Source organism: Oreochromis aureus, linkage group 4, assembly GCF_013358895.1.
Source record: "Oreochromis aureus strain Israel breed Guangdong linkage group 4, ZZ_aureus, whole genome shotgun sequence".
NCBI lineage: Eukaryota > Metazoa > Chordata > Actinopteri > Cichliformes > Cichlidae > Oreochromis > Oreochromis aureus.
In genome coordinates this window covers 32,921,239-32,939,392 of record NC_052945.1, presented here as the reverse complement: position 1 = coordinate 32,939,392, position 18,154 = coordinate 32,921,239, and the positions used below count along the sequence as shown (strand labels likewise).

At 41.1% G+C, this 18,154-nt stretch overlaps 1 protein-coding gene across 2 annotated transcripts; it reads right to left on the bottom strand.

The window, feature by feature from the left end:
• Positions 1-1,734: 1,734 nt before the first annotated feature.
• Positions 1,735-11,880, bottom strand: LOC116312181 (SWI/SNF-related matrix-associated actin-dependent regulator of chromatin subfamily E member 1-like). 2 transcript variants are annotated; one of them, XM_039611254.1, is made up of 11 exons: positions 11,806-11,880; positions 11,212-11,269; positions 10,240-10,283; positions 9,487-9,585; positions 8,009-8,101; positions 7,306-7,437; positions 6,946-7,117; positions 6,636-6,808; positions 6,197-6,298; positions 5,609-5,846; positions 1,735-3,966 (listed from the first exon to the last, which is right to left on the bottom strand). In XM_039611254.1, the coding sequence occupies exons 2-11, from the start codon at positions 11,216-11,218 to the stop codon at positions 3,593-3,595; spliced, it is 1,434 nt and encodes a 477-aa protein (XP_039467188.1). In that variant the 5' UTR covers positions 11,219-11,269; positions 11,806-11,880; the 3' UTR covers positions 1,735-3,592. The 2 variants fall into 2 exon arrangements, with proteins under 2 accessions (XP_039467188.1, XP_039467189.1); XM_039611255.1 differs by having other exon boundaries at positions 8,021-8,101.
• Positions 11,881-18,154: the final 6,274 nt, after the last annotated feature.

Here is an 18,154-nt window from a genome sequence, read left to right as displayed (position 1 = left end):
TTTAACTGAAAAACAGTTCAAACTTGTCTGGGGACGTTGTTGTGACTTATAAAGTCTGCTTATTTTTATTTGTTCACTAAAATCAATGTTAGCTAAACATTATACCCAGGATACATCACTGAAGATGCGTACCAGTGCATCCAGGAGATGTGTCTTTAAAGATAGCTCATTTTTGCTTTCTGGGCCACAAGCGTGCTGGCATATCACCAAAATGAGCTGCTTTATTATTTGAGTTTGTTAAAGATTTCTGTTCCTGTTCTGGGCTCCAGATTCACATGTGAACAAGTCAAAAGGATGTTAGCTGTCTATGTCCAGCAGCAGCAGCCTGTTTGAATATTGTTATAAATCGACTCGGATCAGTTTGTGCCTTTTATTGGTTTGTAGATTCTGTTCCACTGTAACATTTAACTTTTAGGTGACGGCACAAAGTCTAAGAGAGGAGGACAGAGAGGCAGAGAGCAAAAAGAAAGAGGTGAGTGGTCACAGTCAGGAAAAAGTTCTTAAACTGCAGCTTCTGTTTGGCCCACATTTAATGATAATGATTTCACATACGCAGTGTTATATTGATATCAAAAAACGGATCCTCAACCTGCTTTTATTATAATTATCATCATGTTGCATTATTGTTTTATTTTGCAGTATTATCAGTGGAATGACGGAGTGAGGAGGATGGAGAGAGAGGACAGAGCGTGTGACGGTGAAGTTTGCGGGAAAAACTATAGCTTTTACACAGTAAGTTGACATGCATTTCAATTAAAATATCAGTGTATGTAATAAAAAACATATTCATTAATGTAAATATTAGGATTTAACAGGAGTCATAGCTCTACACATGGCGTAAACAGGATAATTGTCGCTACATTGATGTCACAGACTGCAAATGTATTCTCCACTCTAGGATTTGGGATACGTGGTGATGGTCACATTTGAAAGTATTATATTCCATTAATATTAATTATAAGACACTGTATGCATGACATTATGACTGAAGGCTGAGCTCCTCTGAACCTCGATTCAGCCATAGCACAGGGCAAGGATACAGATGTTTCCACGCAGGTTTTAGTAAATGAGGACCAATTTTCTAATCTCAGAGTGAAGCACAGATGCCCCCCGCCACACTCCACAGTAGAGGTCATGGTTGGTGTAGTGGGGCAGTTTTGCTGGTGTTGGGGCAAAAAGTGATTTCAAACTTTCTGGCACAACAGTGGCAGACAGCCAGGACTGCGTTTGGTTTCAGTGGTGAAAGCAACAGAGCTGCATGGGCGTCAATCCAAAATTCAGAAATAAATTCTGCTGTCCCATCTGTCTGCTGCTACCTAGGACCTAAACTAGCAGCGAACAAGGATATCAGAGTCTACCCTACACTACTTTAACACAGTTCAACTCTGTATGGTTCACACAATAACACTGCAAACTAACCAGCTCAGCCTGCATTTTCTGTCCAGTTCAGAGTTTGACTACCATGGCACCTTGTTTTCAAAAACATTTAAGAACATCAAATATTCAGCTCAGCGACACATCCTCCAAGTCCAACAGGCACGATTAAAAAAGATCTACAAAGATGCTTTCAGTACCAGATTATATCAGTTGCTGAGCACTCCTCATCCTAGCAAAAAACCACTGGCTCACTCTTAACATCTTTCTCCGAGAGTGAAACTGTCACTAACCCCCTTATCCAGTCTTCCTTTTGGGAGAAAACAAACAAACAACAACAAAAAAAAAAAACAGCAGGTGTAGCAGAAAGACAAATCATCTTTATTTGGGTCGACAAGTTCAGACAGTAGAAAAGAAAAATGCAAAAAAATAATAAAGACAGAGGCATACTACCAAAAACAGTCCAAGTAAGAAAACAGTCCTTTGAATGCATAAGTGAGGTTACCTGTGCATTTCTCTGGTGAAGTTAGATGCATGTAGTGCCAGCAGGTATCTGTGGTCTAAACGACAAAAGCCTCGCCTCACAGAGAAGCTTTTACATGTTAAATGAGCGAAAATTAAATTGCCTGAGTACAAGTGTCAGTTCTTTCTACTCAGACTTCATCAATACAGGGGAACAAACATCCATGTTAATGTTTTACACTCAAAGCAAGACATATTAATCTGATTTTTTAAAAACACCCTGGAGATGAGCCCATCATTATTTATTTGCTGGGATCTTCATGCGTTTTGTATTGAACTTTAATTTCCTCATCTCCAGCTATACAAGACCTGTACTCAGATTCATACATGGGTAAGGTTAGTACATAGCCAAACATGCAGAATATGGAAAAAAAAAATCAATTGATGCTGACTTTACAAGGGTGTTTGTTAAAATGGCATCTGATTCAAGAGTACAAATTACCAAGGTTGACCTAGATTACACTCGTTTAATAAGGTTCACTAAATCTCAAAAGAAAAAAAAAAGTAACAGTAGTAGTTCTGCAAATGAAATGTATCAAACTAGAAAATCGAGGTTTTTCAATAAGTGAGAGCTGAAAATATTGAGGTCCTTTTGTCAGAGCTGGCCCTTTAACATATGTCAGGTTTCCCAAAATGAATTACAAAATAAAACTGAATTTGTTAGCAGTGGTCCAAAAAATAAACACACAAACATGGAGCCTAACAGCCACAACATTGAAACCTCTCATGATCGTCACAGTTGTGCTGGAAAAAACTTGGCTACTAGCCTTCACGTGGTTGTTGCGATTCACCTAAACACTGCTGCATACCAACAAGCTCAGCTGCTGCAGAGGCACAACATGATAGCTGAACTCACACTGCAGTAATGAGGTGGACAACAGCAGGGAGGTGGTTTCAATGTTGTGACTGGTTGTTAATGTGCTTAATGCATGCAGACGTGAGTTTCAACCACATCCTGCCTATACAGTGAGCTTTATCTGAGGTGTTTATTTGAACTATGAGGATAAGGGACACGTGGCTGCTTTTTCTCAGTCATCTGAAGCTGTTTCACTCTGTAGTCAGTTGTGATTCAGGTATTTTTTTTTTTTTTTAAACCTTTTTCTAGTCTAAAAAAAAAAAGAAAAAAGAAAAAAAGAAAACAGTCTCACTAACATGTGGATTCACTTCTGGCCTCAGAGCTGTGGATACAAACCCTGATGATAAAAGTAAATGGTCTTTCAGACTCAGTGGTGGTTTGTGCTGCAGTTATTTCACAGCCCTATGTTATCCTATTCTAAGTGTGTATCTGCTTACTTTTAAGTTTAAAAAAATAACATCAAGTGACATGATTACAAAAGAGGAAATGCCTGGAGCACAAACTCAAAGAGGGCCAGGTGTCTTTGGTGACATTTCATTTAAGTCAGATATCAGACCAGGCATGCTGAGTAAAGTTACAGGAAGCATACAGAGCTTTAAAGGAAATCCTACTTTCCCTGCGTTTGGTGCAGCTACATGAAGCTGGATGATGAAAACCTACGTCACTCTCGCACAATTTTTTTTGTATTGACTTTACTATTACACCTCTCAACCAATCTGCATTTCTCAGCTGTTACAGAGCTACTTCTTCTGCATCACTACAACACTGCTGCTCCATCCAGAGAGGGAGAGCTGCAGCACCAGGAGAACTTCTACGCCCATCACTGTACATCCAGCACTACTACATATCGTACTGCTGGCTGCTCTGACTGGGGGTCAGTAGTGGTGGTGGTGGTGGAGGGGCTGCTTCTTCTGAGGGAGGAGCCGGTGCTGCGGCCTCATTAGGATTAGCTGTACCGAGGTTGGCTTCTTGGCCTGCAGGTGGGTCTGGGAATGCTCCTGATGCTGCTGCTCCAGGTGGGATGTCTGAGGGTGGAGGAGGCATGCTGTTGCTGCTGCCCCCATCATCACTGGGGGCACTGCTGTTGGGAGTACTGCTCTCCCTGGGGAGCTCAGGGGGAGGTGTTGCTTTATCAGAGGAAGAAGATGAAGTATCAGATGGTGGTGGTGGAGCCACCTGAGGGTCTGAAAGCGGCTCTGCAGGTGCGGCCTCATCTAAAGAAAGGAATGGATGCAGATTTGGTATAAACACATCTGATTTTTGTCTGTCGTTAAACAAATTAATTTGTCAGGAACATCTCAACTAAAACTAAAGTAATAGTAGCTGTAGCTGACGTTTACAGCAGTTTCAGTCCAATCCAGTTTTATTTATACAGCACCAAATCCCAACAACAGTCACCTCAAAGCACTGTACAAGCACTAAAGCACTTTGGGAGGTCAGTAGAAGTATTGTTTCAAAAACATCTAAGTACTAAACAATTTTCATGAATGTTAACCTATCATGCAGCACATTAGCTAGCATTTAACTATTAGTAATTAGCCATCAGCAATATTTACAATTTAAAAAAAAAAGAAGCCCTTTCATTTATTCTGTTGGTCACAGGGTTAAATCAATACAAATAATGAAGGCATAAACTTTATAGTACACATCAAAGGTGGGGAGTCATAACTGTTTTATGGTGTATTTACTGGGTAACGTCCCAGTAAATCTGAATTACATGTTCCTTGGTACTGGTAAGCAAAATTAATAAAACGGGTAAAGAACAAATTAACTCCACTGGCCAAAAATATCTATATACAGTGAAACCGTTTGAATGACTTCTCCGTCAACCCAGTGGCTGTTATCAGGTTGATCACAATTGTACTTAAATCTAAACAAGTTTTAAGATTTAAAGCGTTTTATCCAACATGCCTCATTCACACTAGGGCTGTTCGATATAACGATATATATCGGATGACGATATAAAAACGTCTATCGTTTCATTTTACGCTATTGTTTGTTTCGTGGTGTCGCAAAATAAACTGTTTACAGCAATATTTTTTCATTATTTTGATGGTCACTGTAGTGGCTATATTAATTTCTTAAAGTTCTCTCTTTCTCTTATATTTTATATAACCACACTATGGACGGACAAGCGCTTGTTTTTATGCGTTGTGGTTAGCAACAACGATGGTAACAGCATCACGTGTCCGCTTGTTTATGTTCCACATAAACCTTTCACAATAAAGCTCAAGATCCTGTTGAGACTTTTCAAAATAAACTGAATCACGTGAAAGAGCAGATTATTTACGGATGAGAAGTAAAAAAGAGCCGCCAGGTGCAAAAAAATAAACCTTAGACTAAAACGTTAGAACAGGCTTTTCCCCGCAGCACGCTGTGTAATAAATACTCACAAAGAAAACGGCGGCCGTTACAACTTATGTCTAAAAATGTATCGTTTCATGCATCAGTTAAAACACTCGACTCCAGCTGCATGATGCGCAGCTGGAAACACTTCCCACAAGTCGAGCTGGCCCGAGATTCACAGAATTTACAGAAAATGTTACATTTTTGTGATTTATATCGTTATCGCGACGATAGAATTCTTATATCGGGATATGAGATTTTGGTCATATCACACAGCCCTAATTCACACAAGCACTTTCCTTCTATATTTAAATACTTTCTAATATTCCCACATATTCAACATTTCGATGGATGCATCTTGGGGATTGTATTTTCCGTAGGATATTTGGCTTGCAGAATGAAGCACCCAAGGATAGACTCACCAACGTTCCCATTAGTTAATGACCTGTTCTACCTCCTGAGCTACAACCAACCGTCCCAGTGCATGTCTCTGTCCCCCCCCACTGGTACCTGTCTCCATTGGTGTAGGTTTGTCCTCCTCCTTGGTCCCTGAGGTGGGGCTAGCATTAGTGCTGCTCTTCTCTGCAGTTTTGTTTCCAGCAGCTTCCTGTTGCTGTTGAGCAGCTTTCTCCGCCTGCTCAGCGGCCTCCCGCTCCCGCTCCTCCGCCCGGCGCCTTGCCGCCTCTTCAGCAGCAGCCATCTCTGCTGCTAGTTTCTCCATATCCACTTCAACCTTCTGACTGCACAGCTGGGAACACACAGGACTCTCAATTAAACAAAATTAATTTCAAAAGTTGCAACTGTCATAAGATTGAAGGCAAAGGGAAAGTAGCAGAAACAAGATGCAATCTCATACACAGCAAGAGCACCTTTAGTAATATATTTTCTTAGAAAACTGGTGTTAATGCTTCTTTTGTATATACGAAGCGTGTGTCTTTGCACCAGTACTAATGTTGCGTGTGTCTAGGCCTATGCTTATTACACATAACAGTCTGTGGTGACAAATTTTATCTAAAGGGATTTTTAGTCATTTAGAAATAAAGCTCTTCCTTCCTACACACTCAGCTCTCTCTAGGTAAATAAACAGTGCTGCTTTACCCGCTTCAGCTCAGTATTGAATGAGTCAGTGGTCTCTAGAAAACGTCTTTTCTTGTCTTGATGGCGATCCTCGATCTGAAGAAGTTCAGCTTCAAGTTTCCTCTGAAATCACCAGTAATCAATCAGCAGGAATAGATCCTTCCTTTTAGATGTGAAACAGTTTATAAAACTAGTGCAACTACTTTTGGTGGCAAGCAAAAATTTGAAAAAAAATAAATAAATAAAATTGTGATCTTTATTGATTGAAAATATCAGCTGACTTTGTAGTCAGTGTTTTTTACTTAATAGAAAAACTTCATTCAATTGTAAATACTTGATTTTTATAGGATTTCAAAGAAATCCTATAAAATACACAAATATTGTTGTTTAACAAACTGCATTTTTATTTTTCTAAAAAACAAAGTAACAAAATAGAAGCAAAAACATCCTGCTAACATACCTGGTGCACCATAAGAGACTGGACCTGCCTCTTGAGGACCTGCATGCGGGCTGTGGTGACCACAGAGCGGACGTCAGGCACCACAATCTCACTGAGGATGTCACTAATGAGCCGGTGGTTCCTCTGGAAGCGAGCAGCTGCTGTGTGCTTCACTGAGAAACCATCATCATAATCTAGGTGGAGCGAAAAGACAAGATGGGCAGAATCCATGAGGAAAACAGACAGACAGATCAGTGTTTATTTTAAGCGTATTACATTTGCATTGCGAAGCCATGATTAAAAATCATAGATATCTTCATAATTAACCTACCATCAGGATCTTCAGCAGGCTGAATGCTCATGTACGGCTCTCCTTTGTCCATACGTGACTGCCTCTGCCTGCTCTCCTCCTCCATTGCCGCCTCAGCCCGGTTCTTGGCGTTGATGTAGGCCAAGTAGGCAGGTGAGTTGTGGTAGGCCTTCAAAGAATCATTGTACTCAATCTAAGAGGAAGGTTGAGAGGAAAAGAAAACAAGCCCTTTAAAACAACTTTGATCATTTCTTATTTTTCAATGCAGGGATTCTTTAGTTGTCACTCCTACAACTGCTGTCGAACTGTCAACATGTAAAAAAGGTATCCAAGAGCAACGGGTTACTTACAAAAGAAATGTAGACACTTGCTCCTCCTTACCTTCTCAGCCTCGTACTCATTAAGGTAGTCCTGCTTCTCTTCATCACTCAGGTCCCTCCACATGCCCCCAATAATCTTTCCAATCTCCCACAGCTTCAGGTCTGGGTTGGAAGCCTTTACTTGGTCCCATACCTTTCATATTCACATTAACACACACAATCAGGCAGGATCAAATGACGTTGACTGTTACAATACAAAGAAGGAAATACGGGAGGCAAAGTACAGAGGTAAGAAACAGTTGTAAGATCTAACTGGATGAAATTATTAGTAAGGAAAAGCATAACTGCTTAAGTGCTGCAAGAAAGCATGATGGAAAATATTCACTTATATATGGAGTTCAATTTTTTTCTAAATGCAGGATCCTTTAGATCACATTTTGTTTTTGAGCATACAGTGTTAAAATGACAGCTGTGAAACTAGAGAAAAGCAGGCAAGAGATGAGCCTATAAGGGGGAAAAATAGAGTGCCAGGGACAGATTATCCCAGTACAAGGAAACATATGGAGATGTAGCAATTTTGCATGTTGACAAACACAGAAGGCTACTGTGAGTCAACGAAAACAAAGTGGAGAGCCTCCACTAGGTGGCTGAGGTGGTGGTGAGGCGTCATGGCTTGGCTGTTTCCCACCCTCAAACCCCTGCCAGCTTTTCAGGGGGATGGGAGGACAAGCAGTAAAAGCAGACACCGTGGATGGGTGTCTTACCTTCCTGCTTACCTTCCGGCTGTACCGCATGTATGGCATCAGTGGCTTGTCTGGTGGTTTGGGAGGCTTTGGGACGGTGATGCCCGAGGAGTTCTGTGGAAAGAAGGAGAGAGGGGGCACAAAGAAGAAGGAGGAAAAAGTATGAATGGAGAGATGGAAGGTATGAAGCCAAAGGGAAACAAACAAGGGCCAGGTTTAGAGAGTGAACAGAAAAAACAAAAACTATCCTAAAACATCTGCTGATTATAGTCTGATATGGTTTGTGGAAAAGGTAAAACAACAGATGTGAATGTAAACATGACAATACACAATACTGAAATGTTCCTTAATGCTTTCATACAGTCAGATAAAAACAATTTTCATGTGTTAAGATGTTCTACAAGCCAAAGCATGGCTTTAAGTGTTTCGGAGCATCTCTGTAAGGCAAATGATGTTTAGATGTTTCACAGGCTGCTCATTTGCATTACTATCACCCCCTAACTGGTGATGCAGAAAATGCTTTTTTTTGTTTTGGCTGTTCACTTTGATTTGGTTACAAAAAAAACAAAATTCCAACATTGTCTTTATTTTGGGATTGGAATTACGTGTGAACAAATCAAGCTGCCAGCTCTAATGTGTGTTCATGTTAGAAAACAGCACCACTGACTGAGTGCACAATGAGTGGGAAAATAAATACATTTTCAAAGTGAACAGTTTCCTGTAGCATTGCTTCTCTGTGTTATCTGTGTTTTGTTCTGCTGTAATATATCTTGTTTTATGCAAGTGCACTCAGAGCCTGAAACCTTGTTTAACAAAAAGCTGGCAACTACTGTTGTGAAATCAGTTATGTCAGATTAGGTTTTAGGTTTTGCTGAAAGGATTAGCAAAGTTTGGCTAATTTGGCTAGGGCAAAACATCTTTTGAAGATAATTCAAACAATAAAGGAACACATTCACCATAAAAGTAGTGTTTTGCCTATGCCACCATGCACACCCACAGGAAAGCTTGTGTTCTAGTTTCATCAACAAAAACTGCCTTTTCTCTTCAGTTGTTTCAGACCGACAAGAGCAGATATGCTTTCTGACTTGATTACTGCTAACTGCAGTGCATAAACTGTTAAGGCCGAATCAGTCGCGTTGAAAACGTGTTATCTTTTCCCACCAGGTCACTAAGAAACTAAATCTTATTCAGTTTAGGTTTTTTTTCCCCAAAAGCAGAGCTGTTATCAAACGTTAAGTTCCAACTGACATCACATCTTACTTTTTTTTTTAATGAATTAATTTGTTTTTTCAAAACAAATTAATGCACCCAACTGAAGCTCTTTAAAGCCTCAAGTCATATATTCAGTTTCCTCACTTCAATATACAGTCTAAGCCTTTCTTACAATCCTATCATTCTTCTCATACCTGGGCCCTTTATTCAATCCAAAACATTTACTTGTGCTTTACACTTTCTGTTACATTTAATTTGTTTTTCAAATCGCTCCATTAATTCATTACCCTGCTGGAGCCTCCGGAGCTCCCTCCCAGTCGGAGGTTGTTGTAGGCCAGATGGCTGTAAGGGTTGTAGCCCACAAACCCTGGGGTGGAAGGCATTTGCTGATGGAAGACAAATGAGACAAAACACGAATGAGAAATGGCTCACACACAAGAGGAGGAAGAGGGATAAACATAAATAAGTGAAAAGGAGGGGGGAAACATGAAAATACATGTATATATATATATATATATGCTGACGTTTTGGTTTGTTTGTTCCATGATCTTATCATGCAAGGCAAAAAAGGGCAGCTGGATGGCATTAAGAATTAGTGCACAACAAAAACATATGTAACTGAGTGTGTATCAGCAGATTTCACCTCTACACAGTGCTGTGCACTGCTGCTGAATGTAAGGAAATGAAAAGCATCAAAACAAGCATATTGACTCTGTTACTTCGCATACATGTCTACTCATAACATTAGCCAAGGTAGATTCTGCAAAGCTATTCAGTCAAATAACAAACTAACTTGATCCCCATCAGTAATCTCAAATACCTTTGGTGCAAGACCTAAAAAAAAAAAAACATGTGGCATGACAGGAAAAAGGGGTGAAAGCGATGATGGAGAACTGAAGAACAAGGTTTGTGGCAACCTTGGCACGTTCACACATTAAAGAATTAAAGGAAAGTAACAAAGAAAGGAAGCAAAAAACTAACATGACCCTTGGCCGCTAAACCACGAACACTAAGACTGGTGCTAAAAGTGGGACACTTACTGTTGTCGGGGCAGGGGGAGGGGGAGGAGCGTAGGATGGTCGTTCTGTTCAAAGTTTAAAAAAAAAAAAGAAAAGAAAAAAAAAAATCTGTTAGTCAACCCTTGCATACCTGCTGTGTACAAATGACATGTTTTCCCCGCTGTTTACTTTTTGCCTGACAATAATACCACTTGAGTGTGAACAGTGAGGGTTCTTCCTGTCTACTGTGAAAGTACTTCAGCCCCATTTTTTACTCCTCTGCATCATGAATGTCTGAAAGGAAATGCACTCCTAAATGAGGTAATCCAACTGACTGCAGCTGACACCCAGGTACATTTTGCAATTTAACATTACTTTCAGTTTTCAGCCGTAGACAATTCCTTATTTTCACAATTACATTAATGCCAACAAACTAGATCTGTCCCATTTCACTTCATCGACCAGGCTGTGGTGGTCCTGAGTGTTACTCTGATGCTCTTTGGAGTCTAAACCGTCAGTTGTACGTTTTCAAACTCCACCACTGTGTTCTGCATCTCAAGTCGACAGTCCTCATTTCACTGCAATGTCAAACTCAATGTGACCGCAGAGCAGAACAAAGGCTACCATTGCTATCTCCAGTTTGAATCAGTTGACTTTGAGTCTATACACAACACGAGGAACTGACTAAAGAGGCAAATCTGACACAAATCTAATTCTATGAGAAATAGTGCAACTGTACACACTCTTCAATGGTGTTTTTATTGAAAAGCCCACCCATCTAGACAGCATGACATTACTTTTATGAAGCACGGCAACCTAAAGCTTAAAAATCTGCATGACGGCATCCTGTGTGCAAAAAGAGCGCAAAAATGTGCTTTATGTTATCAGAGGAGTCCCTTAATGAAATAGTATTCCTGCATCTTTTCCCCAGTGAACTGATCGCATATATATGAACCATAGAATGAGACCGGTGTTGGCATATAAAATATATCAATGACTGACTTATTTACTTACTTGACATCGCAGCTGAGAAGCGGTCTACGGGATGGAGGCTGTTTTCATGCTGGTTAAGCTGAAGAGGGAAACATAAAGAGAGAGGAACTCAACTACAGTCAACTTTGTAGTTTCGGCGTAGAACGAGGAAGAAGAAAAAAAGCACCGGTAAATGAGCGGATAACAACAACAATGGCTGACTGGGTTAAACGGGTTAGCATTAGCTTACAAGGCCTACTAGCTAAACTCGCCGACACCAAAGCCTCTTTGTCCCATATTCATACGAGTTATCCATCGAATTTATTGGCTCTAGGTCCAAACAGTAAAAGTAAACAAACACGAATATGCTTTCATTCAAAACTATGTGACACTTTTAAAGAGCAAAACGCTTAAGCGACGTCTGTATAAGCCTTGCTGTTAAAGCTAGGTTAACGAAGAAGTCACCAGCTCCTGCTACCAATCAACACATGGAATTAATCAACCAGCCCAAGTTTCCTCTGGCACATGAAAACGTTTTCCCGCTTCTTCCCCGAAGTTACAAAATGCAACAGTGACACTTTTAAAAATATAAATACATGCATATATTTATATATACACATGCTGGGAACAACATACAGCAATTCACCCAAACCGTCCTTTGTTCCCTCTGTGGGCCCGCTTGTTCCGCCTCCCACGCACACACCGGAAGTGCTATTTTTCAAGCAGGTCGTTCGGCGGATAAGAAATGAGCATTTCATAATAAAAGTATATTTGTGTTAAAATACATTTGTTCATGTATTTAAAATATCCTAACATCAGAACTATTAAGTTTTGTATTCCAAACCACTTAAACGTATGTGCAAACCGTGGAAAACATCGATGTATTTTCTTGTCAGAAAAGTGAAACCAACAAATGCCTTAAGCCAGGATAAAGGCCAGCAGGGGGAGATTCCTGTGGTTGTAGAAAGACAGGAGGATTTATTAGTCAATCCTTCAACCAATGAGTCTGTGTTTAAAAGATGTCTGTCATCCCTGTGATATTGCTCTAAGTTGCCGAAATCCTTTTGTGAAGCTACTTTCTGAAAATGGACTTGATCTCAATGTGACACGTCATGCTCTTTGTTCTTTATGGCTGACAAGCCATTAGCCAGTGAATGTGGTTTAGCCTTCTTTGTGACATCAAATAAATATCATAATTTACAAAATAAAATTAATGTCCCATTCAATAAGAGGTAACACCAGCAACAGAGCCAGTTATCAGGAAACTGTCTCTTGACGTCATACAGTACACAACCTTCGAAACCAGAATTGATGCCTCCTGTTGGCCATTAGAAAAAAACACATTCACTTTTCAGACCTGGAAGCTAAATCCATGAAGTTCTGGTTACTGACTTTCCTGTTGCATACCTAGATTTTTATGGGTCTTTCTTTGGCATTATATTTCACAATAGTAAAACCTATAGACTTCATGCTATTTTATTCTTAAAACTAAATAATTTTCCTTGTTTTTCACAGTGCTCAGTTCCTCCCCATTTTTATTTCTCAAACACTCTGTCTGAAGTACGCTTTTCATACCAAATCATGTTGGTCAATTTTTTAAAAAGACATTTGTTGCCCTCTTTCGCTACTTTGATGACATGGTAGGGTTAAAAGAAATTCCAGTGGTTCCATTTTTAGTGTTAATTCTGCTTACAAAGACAATAGCAAGCTGTAACCACAAGATGGCAGTAATGTAAAGGATGGATTCTGTTTGAAGACAACCTTATATCTTTCAATGTCTTTCACAATTCCACTGATATTTGTAAAAACCACCAGTGTAGGAAAAAAATGTCTACACTGTAATTCATTTGACATACAATTAGACATAGCTCTGGATTCCTCATCATGTTAACGTTCATTTAATAATAATAATAATAAAAGTCTTGTAATCATTACAAGTAATCTTTTACTGGATATTAACTTGCAGTGCAGGAAACACAGAAACACTAGAAAGAAATTGTTCTGCACTGCAGTGACTCTTAAAAATAAAATGACTGAAGTACAATGAAAAACTTTTGAAAAACTTCGAGCACATACTCAGATGATGCCGGACATAAATATTCCAATAAATATTCCAAATGTTGTTCTGGAAAAATCATTTACTGTCAGTAAAGATGTTATCAATGCACTTCCTTTATGTGCACATGCAGTGTGAACATAAAGAATGAGTGTTCCACTTATTCTCTGAGTAACCCCTGGTGAGTTGTTAAAATTCTAAAAAGTGCTCTACTTCAAATATTGTACTATTTTTTAAACATGTTCTCATGAAGATGCATTTTCCTGTTTAGTGTGCGCAACAAAGAGTGGACACTGCAACACTCCCTTCCCACCTCTCATACAACGGTCTGCTGAAGGGGAGGTTCATCCAAGTGGATGAGTGAAGAAATGTTTCTCAGACTGAAAACGCTATGCCCAGATGAACATAATCAAATTTGGGATTCTCTTCCCACCTACCATACTACCGTCTGTTGAAGGGGAGGGTCAGTTTGTCAAGCGTCCATCCAGACTTGAACTTGTGATCTTTTCAATAGTTCTACAACAGAGGCAACTGTGAAAATTGCTATCATGTACAAGGTGCCATTTAACCAGAGTCTTTTATATTGGCACAGAGTGTCAGTATAAAAGGGGGGTGTATGCTGCTCCTAACCCCAGCATACACCCCCCTCAGCCGGCAAACAAAGCCCATAAAGAGGACCATCACCACCTGGCCTGAGGCCGCCCTCCCCCGATTGCAGGATTGCTTTGAACACGCACAATGGGATGCCTTCTACAATCAAGATCTGGTAACATTCACAGATACGCTACTGTCTTACATCAAGTACTGTATTGGGAACGTCACTGTGGAAAAGTGCATCCGGGTGTTCCCGAACCAGAAACCCTGGATGACGAGCCAGGTCCGTTTGCTCCTCCTGGCCCGTGATACAGCCTTCAGGTCAGGTGACAGAGCATTGTACAGCACCACTCAAACCAACCTAAGGAGGGGCATCAGGACCGCCAAAGCAGAATACAAGAGGAGAATAGAGGAACATCTCAACCACACCAGACAGGTGTGGCAAGGCATACAGACCATTACCAACTACAAAGGATGTTATGTGACACCTGGGGGCTCAGACGCGGGGATAGTGGAAGAGCTGAACAGCTTTTTTGCCCGTTTTGAGTCTCAAACACAGCACTGAGCCACACCACACCACTCCAACGACCACCACAACCCACACCAGCCTCTAGCAATCCCCCACTCACTCTTGAGACACAGGATGTGAGGCGTGTACTCTGTGCAGCGAACCCCAGGAAGTCTGCGGGCCCCGATGGAGTACCTGGGAAGGTCCTCAAAGCATGTGCCGAGCAGCTAGCACAGGTCTTCACTGACATCTTCAACCTGTCTCTGGAACAAGCCATCATTACACCCTGCCTGAAATCTACCATAATCATCCCCATCCCCAAAAAGTCACCCATAACCAGTCTCAATGACTTCCGTCCAATTGCACTAATCCCTGTCATCACCAAGTGCTTTGAGAAACTGGTTTTGGGGCACATCAGAACCTGCCTCTCCCCACTCTGGACCCACACCAATTCGCATTCCGGACTAACAGATCCACCGAGGACGCCATAGCCATCGCACTCCACACAGCACTGAGCCACCTGGAACAACAGGGGAGCTATGTCAGAATGCTCTTCATTGACTTCAGCTCGGCCTTTAACACAATAATACCAGACATTTTGATCACCAAGTTAGCCAACCTGGGGCTCCCGCCATCCACCTGCTCTTGGATAAAGGACTTCCTGGTCAACAGACCCCAGCGGGTGAAACTGGGTATTCACCTCTCTTCCCCTAGCACTCTCAGCACCGGCTCTCCCCAGGCCTGTGTACTAAGCCCACTACTCTACTCCCTCTACACATATGACTGCAGTCCCGCCCACCCAGAGAACATCATTGTCAAATCCTGAGACTGGGAGAATGGTGTGCATCAAACAACCTGGCACTTAACATCACCAAGACCAAGAAACTCATCCTGGACTTCAGGTGGAACAGAACTGCCCCTGACCCCCCGCACATAAACGGAGAATGTGTAGAGCAAGTGGAGTCCTTCAAATTCCTTGGCGTCCACATCTCTGCAGACCTCTCCTGGTCAGCTAACACCACCAAAAAATCATCGGCTGCCCCATGCCCTCCTTGTCTGCCGTCTACAACTCCTGTTGTCTTAGTAGGGCCAGAAACATTTTAAAGGACACTACTGACCCCGGCTACCATCTTTTCAACCTAGTGCCCTCTGGCAGGCGCTTTAGATCCATAAGGCCAGAACAAACAGACTCAGGGATAGTGTATGCACTTTTAGTGTGTGCACTTTTATAGAGCTGTTTCTAATCTCGCTATACTATGTATAATGACAATAAAGGCTTTCAATTCAATTCAATTCAGAAATCTTTTTCATGAAATGTCCAAAATCACAAGCACAGCATTTGTCAGAGGCCTAGCCAAAGGTCTCAGTTTTACATACAAAAGTGTTACCATCATGGCCACAATATCAGACTGCAGCACACCTTACATTAAGCACACACACCATCATTGTGTGGTTTTAAAAAATGTATTCTGTTATAATAATTATGTTTCTCTTTCTTTGAGTTACCAGTTTGGGGAGGTGGCTGTTTCTCTCACGCAAAAGGTGTGGCCAAGGGCTGAGGAAAACACAATAATGCCTGCTCAGCAGTACCAACCAAGTGCTTGTCAGAAATGGGGGTGTTTTTGGTTTAGTTATGTTATTTTGTGTTTAGTTAGTAGTGGCGTTTGTTTTTGTTTCCCCCTATTGTGTGTAAATGGTTTGGCCAAACCACTATAAAGGTTGTGCCTTTGTGTTTAGGTCAGTTTGTGAGTTAAGTTGTGTCTGCTTTGTTTGGTTAAGTTTCTGTACTGTTTACATGTTGTCATGTAGATCTAATAAACAAGAATACCTTTAGTATAGAAAAGTATAGGTTAATGTTATTGTAGTTACTGTTTATTTGAAATATTAGTAGATATATGACTGTAAACTCTTTTAATTCACTTCACTTTTATTTATATAGTGCCAAATCACAACATCAGTCTACTTAAAGTTCTTTATATTGTATTGTACTGAAATCCAACAATATTGCAAAGAGAATTCGAACAGTCACACAACACTTTATAACAATAACACTGTAGATTAATAAAATGTTACCACTTGGCCAGCGACGATGGCAAAGCAGATCTGCAGGCCTGCAACAGAGGAGATGTGGCCCATCAACAGATGACTGAGGAGACGAGCCCTCTCTGGGGGCTCCGGGCTCACAGACTCTGGTAGAGCAGATTGGGCTGGCTCAGACGGACTAGACAAAGAGGTACCCTTTGGCTTCGGCTCAGGTGCATCCAACATGGGACCTTGAGGCAGCTCAGGTGTGGGCTACCAGGGACCCTCTGATCAGGCAGCTCAGATGACAGGTGTTCTTCAGGTTGAAGCAGAAAGGGACTCACAGGTTCAGGCGAAGGTGTGCGAGTCCACAGCAGGTGTTGGCATAAGTAATCCAGGAGGGTTTGGGGATCGGGTGGCTCAGCTGAGCAACCAGCTGATGGCTGCGAGATTTTGTGGTGGTCCAGAGTGAACTGAGGCCTCTAGCTTCATCTCTGGGTACGCCCCAGGCATAGTTACAGTCTCTGGAGGAAGCCATTTGGAAGCCCTACTATCAGTCTCTGAAAAGGAGATCTTATATTCTGAAAGATTATGAAAGAGTTCTACTCATTCATCTTTAAATCAACAGTCTTAGAATGAACTGGCTTGACATGACCGCTCAGATTGAAGTCCTTTTTACTCACTGTGGTGGGGTTGAGATGAGGTGGAGAAGGATAAGAGTCCTTGATCACATTTTTATTTTACTGATGAATTCATTGAAAGTCAGTGTCGGGTGTGTTTTCAGTACAGCCTGTCCCCACTTTAGTGCTCTCCCATGAAGCAAGGTCATCATGAAGCCAATCTTAGACTCTAGCTGAGACGTTGGAAGTAATTATTGAAGTTAACTCAGAAAGATCAATTGGCGAAAAAGAGTCTAAATGAATATCAATGATACTGAAAGTAGCTGTAGATAATATTACATCTGTGGGATGATTATTGGTAATTTTTTCTCTAATGATTAAAATTTTATTTGTGAAGAAGTTCATGAAGTCATTATTAGTTAACGTTAAAGGGATGGTTGGCTCAGTAGAGCTCTGACTTTTTGTCAGCCTGGCTACAGTGCTGAAGAGAAACCTGGGGTTGTTCTTATTTTCTTCAATCAGAATGAGTAAGATGTTCTGGCTTTGCAGAGGGCTTTCTTATAAAGCAGCAAACTATTTCTCCAGGCTAAATGATGATCCTCTAAATTTGTGACACGCCATTTCCTCTCCAGCTTACGAGTTATCTGCTTTAGGCTACGTGTTTGAGAATTATACCACGGAGTCATGTACTTCTGGTTTGAGGCCTTATTTTTCACAGGAGCTACAGTATCCAGAGTCGTACGTAGTGAGGAGGTAAAATTATTAACAAGATCATCGACCTCTGTTGGAGCGTTCAGGTAGACTTTAGACCTCTCTGCATTGAATCATACCTGTTATTAATCTCTGGCTCTCTTCATGTCTTTATCCTGTTTTCCTTCTCTAACCCCAACCGGTCCCAGCAGATGGCCCCGCCCCTCCCTGAGCCTGGTTCTGCTGGAGGTTTCTTCCTGTTAAAAGGGAGTTTTTCCTTCCCACTGTTGCCAAAGTGCTTGCTCATATGGGTCATATGATTGTTGGGTTTTTCTCTGTATCTATTATTGTAGGATCTACTGTACAATATAAAGCGCCTTGAGGCGACTGTTGTTGTGATTTGGCGCTGTAAAAATAAATATATATATATATAAATAAATTGAAGGTAGCTGCTCTGCTCTGTGTTGGTACAGTTATCATTGAAGATGATAACAG